The sequence below is a fragment of the Silene latifolia genome, chromosome 9, assembly GCF_048544455.1.
Source record: "Silene latifolia isolate original U9 population chromosome 9, ASM4854445v1, whole genome shotgun sequence".
Lineage (NCBI taxonomy): Eukaryota > Viridiplantae > Streptophyta > Magnoliopsida > Caryophyllales > Caryophyllaceae > Silene > Silene latifolia.
Window position 1 is genome coordinate 143,964,025 of NC_133534.1, and position 8,841 is coordinate 143,972,865.

An 8,841-nucleotide genomic window follows, 5' to 3' on the forward strand; every position below is an offset into this window, starting at 1 on the left:
AAAATATTACATTTACACTCGTAAAATATCAAATTTACACTCGTTAAATGTTGAAATTATAAAAACTCAAAATTTCCATCACAAAAAATTGAATTTACACTCTTAAAATATTACATTTATACTCGTAAAATGTTAGAGTTACACTTGTAAAAAATTTTGCATACAAAACCGCCTCAAAAAATCAAAGTTACACTTATAAAACTCATACAACATTACATTTACACTCACAAAATCTGAAACTCAAAACTGATTAATTAGGGGCTAGAGAGAGAAAGAAAATTTAATTAGTGTATAGAAACTTGATTAGTGATAATTATTTTTTTTATTTTCAATCTCAACCATCCATCTCAATCCAACCATCCACATTTTTTTCCTTATATATATATATATATATATATGGGTGTTCGGAGTATGTATGGGTGTTTCGAGTTGTGAACGGGTTTGAGCATTCACATATTTGATTGTCTTATTATTGTGTTATTCTTGTTGTTTAGATATTCCTACTCAACCTTTGGGTTGATCGTGTATTCGTTAAACACCTGTGATGAACCAATTATTGGGGGAGTAGATTGATTTCGGGTAATAGAGCTGGCTTAAAGAGGAGCTGAAGAGCGTGAGGCATTGGCATTTACTTAGCAGTTTAGATCACCTAGAAGGAACAAACATTATTTATTATTCGTTTTATTTAGTTTCCGCTGCAGTTATATTTTAATTAATTACAATTCTTTAATTTGGAACAATGTAATAAGGCCTTTTAAACGTTATATTTATTTAAAGTACTGTGATTTCGTTTACCTTTGTAATCACTACCTCAGGCAAATGAAATGGTAACACTTTCATTTATCTAGGAATGCCTAGTAAAGACTCTTAAATAAATGGATGTGTTACAACAATTTAGATGGCCAAACCAAATTAATAAACATGAATTTTAAAGTCAATTTATGAACCTTGAATAAATACCCAAAAGACTAATTAATCATTCATAACAAAGATATAATCTCATAAACCACAATACCATATTGTCGATTAAATACTCATATTGACAAATTACTCTGAAGTAAACATAATAATAGTAAATATAAAGGAAAGATTAAGAAATCTCAAAGATAAACGGAGGGAAATTGACTCAGAACGTCGGGCTACGCCACTTTAGTCTGCCCTTACTTTTCCTCTATCTCTCCGTTTGATCCCCCTTCCGTCTGAGAGAACAATTGTGGTTTTTATAAGTAAGAATAGAAATTTGTAGAACACCTCTTGATTATGAAAATTATTGCTCATTATTCGCACTGATAACTTCCGTCATCAATACCCGTGCGTTGCGTTTCATCATCTTCCCGCATCTATTGTGCTTAAGTGAGTTTGTTTGCCTTGATAATTTGTGTTTATTGCTAATCTGACTCTTGAATTTCGTGAGTAATGATGAAGATATGAGATTGGTGGTTCTTTTTTTTTTTTTTTTTGGGTATAATGTAAGCTTTTATTAAATCACAATCAAAATAGGACATGGAATACAGTTTTTAGCTACTACAACCTGCAACAGTCTAGAAACATTACAAATGAATATCTAAATGTTGCAGCCAATCTCTATCTCTATTAGGCATTCTAGGACTAATCCTATGTAACAGACGAGTTCGAATGCAATTCTTCAGTTCAGTAATCTTCTTAGCAGGGAGAGTAAGAGTAAAGTTCAATCTACATGTGTTCCTTTCCTGCCAGATAAAATACCAGCATGCCAAGCAAGCCATGCTGCACACAGCTTTCTGCAATTTAGAGTAGCCATTCTGATGTTGGAAATGCAAATGCAACCACTGCTCTATTCCAGAAATAATTTGAGAGCTATAACTGCAAGACCCAAACAGATGGGAATGAGTCTCAACAGCTTGGTCACACAAGACACAGCTGTCATTGGTACATATCCCCAAATGCTTCAACTTCTCCCTGGTCTGCAATCCCCTCTGCATGATTAACCATCCATTAAAAGAGTGCTTAGGCACATTCCAAGTATCCCAAACAGTTTTATACCACTGGACAGGGGGGTGTGGTCCCTGTAACCAGTGATATCCAGACCCAACAGAGTACCCCTTAGGATTAGGCATCCAATGACCATTCACAAAACCAGCTTTTAAAGTATCTTTAATTCTACAAATGTTCCTCCAATTCCAATTAGAATCAGGAGGAGGAGAATAAGAATGCCAGTCAGTCCCTTTCATATAAACATGATCAATCCAGAGCACCCAAAGCCTGTCAGCCTTGGTGTAAATCCAGTTAACCAATTTACCCACAGTTGCTATGTTCCACACCCCAGCTTCCTTGATATTTAAACCACCTTCTTTCTTACTGCAGCAGACCTTGTCCCAGGCCACTAAAGGACATCTGTGATACTCATTGTCACCACCCCACATAAAGTTCCTGCAGATTGCCTCTATTCTTTTGATAACACATTTAGGAATTAAAAAGATGGAAGACCAGTAGTTATGAAGGGTATTAAGAATAGAATTGATGAGAACCAGCCTGCCAGCATAACTAAGTTTCCTAGCTCCCATACTTTTGACCCTTGCTGTAATCTTTTCAATAAGAATGTTGCAGTCATGCCTAGTCAATCTCCCTGGTTGGATAGGGATCCCCAAGTACTTAAAAGGTAAGGTACCTTCCTGAAAGCCAGAAATAGAAGTAATGTCTTGCTTTAAATCCTGAGAAACTCCATTGAACACCACCTCCGATTTAGCTGCATTCACCTTTAAACCAGAGGCAGCAGAAAAAGTAGACAGGACCCTAAGAACCAAAATAATAGATCTGGAATCACCCTTATAGAACATGAGAAGATCATCAGCAAACAAAAGATGAGTCAACTTTAAGCTTTTACATAATGGGTGATATCTGAAGTACCATTTATCAGTAGCATATGCCATAATCCTTGTTAGGTATTCCATACAGATGCAAAAAATGAGAGGAGAAATAGGATCCCCTTGTCTCAATCCCCTCTTCCCTTTGAAGAAACCAAATTGAGCCCCATTCAAACTAAGGGTATAGGTAGGAGAGGTAATGCAAATCATAAGCAATTGCCTAAACTTGTCAGGAAACTTTAAGGCTTGTAGCATCTGATCCACAAAAGTCCATTCAATAGAGTCATAAGCTTTTTGCAGATCCAATTTAAACATACATCTAGGGGATGCCATACCCCTATTATAAAGTCTAATGAGATCTTGACAGATCAAAATGTTCTCAAGAATAGACCTTCCTTTGACAAAAGCTCCCTGGTTCCTACTCACAATATCAGGCAAGATAATAGCCAGTCTGGTGCACATGAGTTTAGAAATGGCTTTATACAGTACATTGCAGCAGGAAATAGGTCGAAAGTGTTTAACACTAGTTGGCCTATCAACTTTAGGAATCAGAGTAATATTAGTAGCATTGATTTGAGTTAAAAGTTTACCAGTATCAAAGAAGTTAGCAATAGCTCCACAAATCTCATCCCCAACAATATCCCAAGCATCCTTATAGAACTGATGGTAAAACCATCGGCCCAGGTGACTTTCCATTAGGAATACTTTGAAAAAACTATGTTTAATCTCGGCTACATGAAGGGTGTATCCAAGATTGCCCAATGAGCACTGGTACAAAGAAGGACCTCTGCCAACAACATGGTCCTGGACATCAATGACCTCCATATGAGCCCCCAATAGCTCTTGATAATACCCAAGGAAAGCTTGCTTTGAATAGCACCACCCTCGAGACATAAGATGCCATTCTTGTCCTCAATCTGAAACACTTTATTAAGCATTAATCTCTTCTTAATTGTATGATGAAAGAATGAGGTGTTTAAATCCCCTTCAAGAGACCATTGGATCTTAGCTTTCTGAGATAAGAAGCTATTTCTTGCAGTAAGAAGCTCCTTAAGGTTACAGGCCAGGTCCATCTCCTTCTGAATTAAATCACAATTACCAGGATTACTCATAAGATCCTTCTGAATCTGTTCCAGAGCAAGACTAGCAATATTAGTATTGTTTTCAATGTCAGAGAAGCAATGTTTGTTGATGTCTTTCAGTACAGGTTTAAGGGCTTTCAACTTCTTAACCACACAAAACATATTAGTGCCATGATAAACTTGCTCCCAAATACCCTTAACACTCCCTTGAAGCGTCAGTGAAACCCCACATGTTAAAATATTTAAAGCTCTTCCTACCACCTATATCAAAACGTCTGTCCACCAAAGTGCAGGGACAGTGATCAAAAAGACCTTCAGGGTGAAAATGAGCAATGTAATCACCAAATAGCTCCATCCACTCCAAATTCCCCATAGCTCTATCCAGTCTCATCGTATATTCTATCGTAGTTTCCCTTTGTTAGTCCAGGTAAAAAGTGCACCAGTAGCTATTATATCTTCCATACAACATAAGGAAACACATTCCTGGAAGTGTTCCATTTCAGCATCAGTTGTATTACCTCCAAGCCTTTCAATAGGGGACAGTACAGTATTGAAGTCCCCCAACCACAGCCAGGGCACATTACAGTGAAGAGCCACCCCCTTTAGGAAACTCCATAAAGGAATTCTTTCATGAAGACCATTAAAGGCATAAATCATAGTCAGTAAAAATTTCTTCCCATCAGACTTAGAATGCACCATCATATGAACAAATTGAGCATCATATGCTAGAAATTGAATATCAAAACAATTAGGCTTCCAAAAAATCCAAATTCTTCCTCCTTTATGCCAACTGCAGTTAGTAGTCACACTCCAACCATCACAAATAGAAGTATCCCTCTTGAGTAAAGTAGTAGATTTAAGCTTAGTTTCCAACAGACCAAAGAGACCAACTTGCTGATTATGCATAAACCATTTGACTACTTTCTGCTTATTCAGGTCATTAAGACCCCTAACATTCCAGAATCCAATGCTATGCATTGGGACTGGGATCAGGAGGATCCTTCCCACTCTCCACTACCCCTCCTCCAGGAGTAGCAGCACATTTTAGGGCATCAACAAAAGAGTATTGACTAAACTTGCCAGACAACCTTATACCAACCATACCACCTTGCCTATTCATCCTGATAATCTGCTTAGCAGGAGTAGATTTGACAGCAGGAGTGACTCTGACCTGCTCAAGAGGGGGAAATAGGTCAGGGGTAAATATAGGTGGGGATAAAACAGCAGAAGGTGTAGGTTTCTGGATAGGTCTCCAAATTTTTTGGGGAGGATTGATAGGTTTGGATACTTTATTCTTCCTACCCCCCTGATTCTCTTGTTTCTTTGGCTTCCTACACTGAGAGGTATCATGTCCTATACCATTACAACTAGTGCATGATATAGGCCTCCATTCATATTCCACATTAACAGTAACTTTCAAGCCTTTCTCATCCAAAAACATTACTTTGTCAGGCAATTTCTGGTCCATATGGAGTTCAACTAAAACCCTAGCATAACTCAATCTAATCTTATCAGCAGTTGCTCCATCCATGTGAACATAATGACCAACAAGATTAGCAATACGAGGCAAGCAGTTACCCCAGAATTTCAAAGGTATACCAGACAAGCGAACCCACACAGAAACTACATCAATTTTCTCCTTGACCAACTCAGTATCAACATGCCAGGGTTTAATGACAACAGGTTTATTATCAAAGAGATAATAACCTGCGTTCAAAAGAGCATCCCTGTTCTCAGTTTTAGTAAACCTAACAATAAAAATCCCATTATCCAGGAAGGAAACTCTATCTATGCCAAATTCATCCCAGACACGATAGACAAAACTCTCCACAACTTCCCATGGTGGGTTAGCACCCAAGATATAACAAAAAACAGAGTTACTCCAAAAAGCTACCTCGGCTTGATATCCTCAGTGTAAATTGTAGCAGATCTGAAATTCTTCCTCCTCATGAATGGTATCCATGACAGGAACAGCCTTTCCATTACGCATCACCGTCCAACCCTCAGTAGGTGCAGCCTCTGCATCCGCTGCAAGGTCAAGAACAGGGATCCCATTGATTTCATGGAAAGGTCGAGTCTTTCGTGCATCAGCTTCTGTAGGACCTCGAAAGTTTGTAGCTTTAGTACCAGAAGATGAGCTAGACCCTATTTCTGTAACATTAATGGTGTTTTTTGAAGATTTTGTGGAATTTTTGTGTGATGAAAACAGAGGAGAAAAACGGTTGTGAGAGGCCTTTACTGCCGTCATTATTAGGGTTCAGAATTTTAGAGCGTTTCTCTCTCTTCTTTCTCTCTCATCTCGACTTAGTAGTAATTCGTTGTGATGTCAACTTATGCACATGTTATGTTTGATTAGGTTCTTTTATTTTTTCTTTATTTGTTTTCTTGCTAAACCATCATGGGCCACTTACTCTCGTCTTCTGTATGATCTCCTCTTCTGTCTAGTAAAATTAGACATGTCCATCTTTTCTCTTTTTCATATTGCGGCTATCTCAATTCCTTTCAACCATGGGCCGTTTTATTATGTAAGTGCCTGCTTGTGTACTTCTTTATTTCCTATGCTTCGCTAATTGCAAAACTTGATCTTTTGTTTCTTGACCCGTTTTACACATGGTTGCTATCTAAACTTGCAAATTAGAGATCGAGACAAGCCATATAAATTGCATTGGTTGGATAGGGAGAATGGGATACACGTTAAAAAATAAGCCTTAGTTGCGCGTTAAGTCTGGGACCTTATACGGATGAACTATGGTGTGATATAATCCCAATGAATGCTTGTCATATTTTGTTAGGTAGACCGTGGCAATTCGATAGTCTAATGTTTATAGTGTGACCAAAGGCAAAGTGACTTATAATCTGAAACCTATGTCACCAAATAAAATTAGAGAGGCTAAATTAAAGAAGGAGAGCTTGTTTATTGAGGCTTGAGAAGTAGAGGAGATTCTCGCTCGTGGAGAACGAGCTTATGTGCTGATGGGGCGTGACTCAGAGTCCGTTGGTGTGGGTGATAACCGTGGAGTACAGGGGCTACTTGATGAGTTTTGGGATGTGTTTCCGGATGAGTTACCAAATGGGTTGTCTCCTTTGCGTGGTATTGAACACCAAATAGACCTGATTCCAGGGGCGGCATTGCCAAATAAACCGGCCTATCGCTGCAATCCAGAGGAAACGAAGGAGTTACAGAGGAAGGTCCAAGTATTAATGGATATGGGGTATGCACAAGAGTGTTTAAGTCCATGTGCGGTGCCTGCGTTATTAGTACCGAAAAAGGAAGGGACTTGGCGAATGTGTATTGATAGCAGGGTGGTAAATAACATCACAATCAAGTACCATTCCCTATGCCGAGGCTCGATGATATGCTTGATGAAATTTCTGGTTCGTGTGTTTTTTCTAAGTTGGACTTGAAAAGTAGTTACCACCAAATGGGAATTCGAGAATGTGATGAGTGGAAGACCGCTTTCAAAACGAAGCGGGGGTTATATGAATGGCTCGTGATGCCATTTGGCTTATTAAAGCTCCTAACTCGTTCATGAGACTGATGAATGAAGTGTTAAGGTCGTTCCTTAACAAGTTCGTGGTAGTTTATCTTGATGACATCTTACTATATAGCAAAGATGAAGACGAGCACAAAAAACATTTGCGGGCTGTTTTTGAGGTTCTACGAAAACAGAAATTGTGTGGTAAGCTCAAATAGTGTGTTTTTATGGTGTCACGTGTTACTTTTCTTGGTTACATTATAGGGAAAGACGGGGTAAGTATGGACCTATCAAAGGTCGATGTTATTCAAGCCTGGTCAATTTCGAAATCAACTACAAAGGTGCGAAGCTTCCATAGTTTAGCATCATTCTATGCGATTCATCAAGGATTTTAGCTTGATTATGGCTCCAATCACTGAGATAACCAAGAAAGGAGAATTTGTGTGGACAAACAGCGCCTAAAAGGCGTTTGAAGAGGTGAAAATCAAGCTATGTTCTGGTCCCGTGTTAGCACTACCTGATTTCGAGAAATTGTTTGAAGTTGAGTGTGATGCGAGTGGAGTGAGGATTAATGCGCCGTGTTGGTACAAGAGAAATGGCCAATTGCCTATTTTAGCGAGAAGTTAAATGGTGCAAGGCTGAATTATTCAACCTACGACAAAGAGTTTTATGTGATCGTGAGGGCACTAGACCATTTGATTCATTACCTGCGTCCTAAGCCGTTTATTTTGCATTCTGATCACGAAGCTCTTAAGCACATTCATGGGCAGCAAAAACTAAGTCCACGACATGCTAAGTGAGCTGAATTCCTACAATCATTTACATTCTCTTCGAAATACAAGACATGAAGTTCTAATATCATAGCTGATGCCTTGTCACGAAGACATTCGTTGTTCATTGAATTGGATGCAAGGATTCTTGGTTTTAAACACATTAAAGAACTGTACAAATATGACCCGGAGTTCTCAAAAGAAATTATTGAGCCAATAGGTTTGTATTCTGTTCAAGATGGTTATCTTTTTAAAGGTAATCGACTTTGTATTCCAAACCCTTCAATTCGAGAATTGTTAGTGCGTGAAGCTCATGGAAGAGCTATTGTTGGACATTTTGGGGAGAATAAAACCAATGACACCCTAAGTGAGCACTTCTACTGGCCGAAAATGAGCAAGGATGTGCAATAAATTGTGGCGAAATGTGTGGTGTGTCATAAGGCCAAGAGCTCGTTCAATAAGGGTTTGTATACAGCGCTGCCCGTACCTACACAACCGTGGAATGAGGTGAGTATGGACTTAATACTTGGGTTGCCAAGGACTCAAAAGGGTAAGGACTTGATTATGGTGGTGGTCGATCGATTCTCCAAGATGGCACATTTCATATCGTGTCATAAAACTGATGATGCAGCGAAAGTGGCCGAGTTATACTACAGGGAGATTGTTCGAT

At 38.7% G+C, this 8,841-nt stretch overlaps 1 protein-coding gene across 1 annotated transcript; it reads left to right on the top strand.

Annotated features, from left to right (window-relative positions):
* The first annotated feature begins 6,898 nt into the window (after window positions 1-6,898).
* Window positions 6,899-8,582, top strand: LOC141601702 (uncharacterized). The gene is made up of 3 exons (XM_074421999.1): window positions 6,899-7,137; window positions 7,535-7,605; window positions 8,266-8,582. The coding sequence occupies exons 1-3, from the start codon at window positions 6,899-6,901 to the stop codon at window positions 8,580-8,582; spliced, it is 627 nt and encodes a 208-aa protein (XP_074278100.1).
* The last annotated feature ends 259 nt before the right edge of the window (window positions 8,583-8,841 follow it).

Excerpts from the sequence above, each read along its gene's own strand:
- LOC141601702 (XM_074421999.1), top strand. The coding sequence starts at position 6,899 with ATGGGGCGTGACTCAGAGTCCGTTGGTGTGGGTGATAACCGTGGAGTA. Across the intron at positions 7,138-7,534 it reads CAAGTATTAATGGATATGGG|CAAAGATGAAGACGAGCACA; the intron begins GTATGCACAAGA and ends CTTACTATATAG. Across the intron at positions 7,606-8,265 it reads ACGAAAACAGAAATTGTGTG|CTGATGCCTTGTCACGAAGA; the intron begins GTAAGCTCAAAT and ends CTAATATCATAG.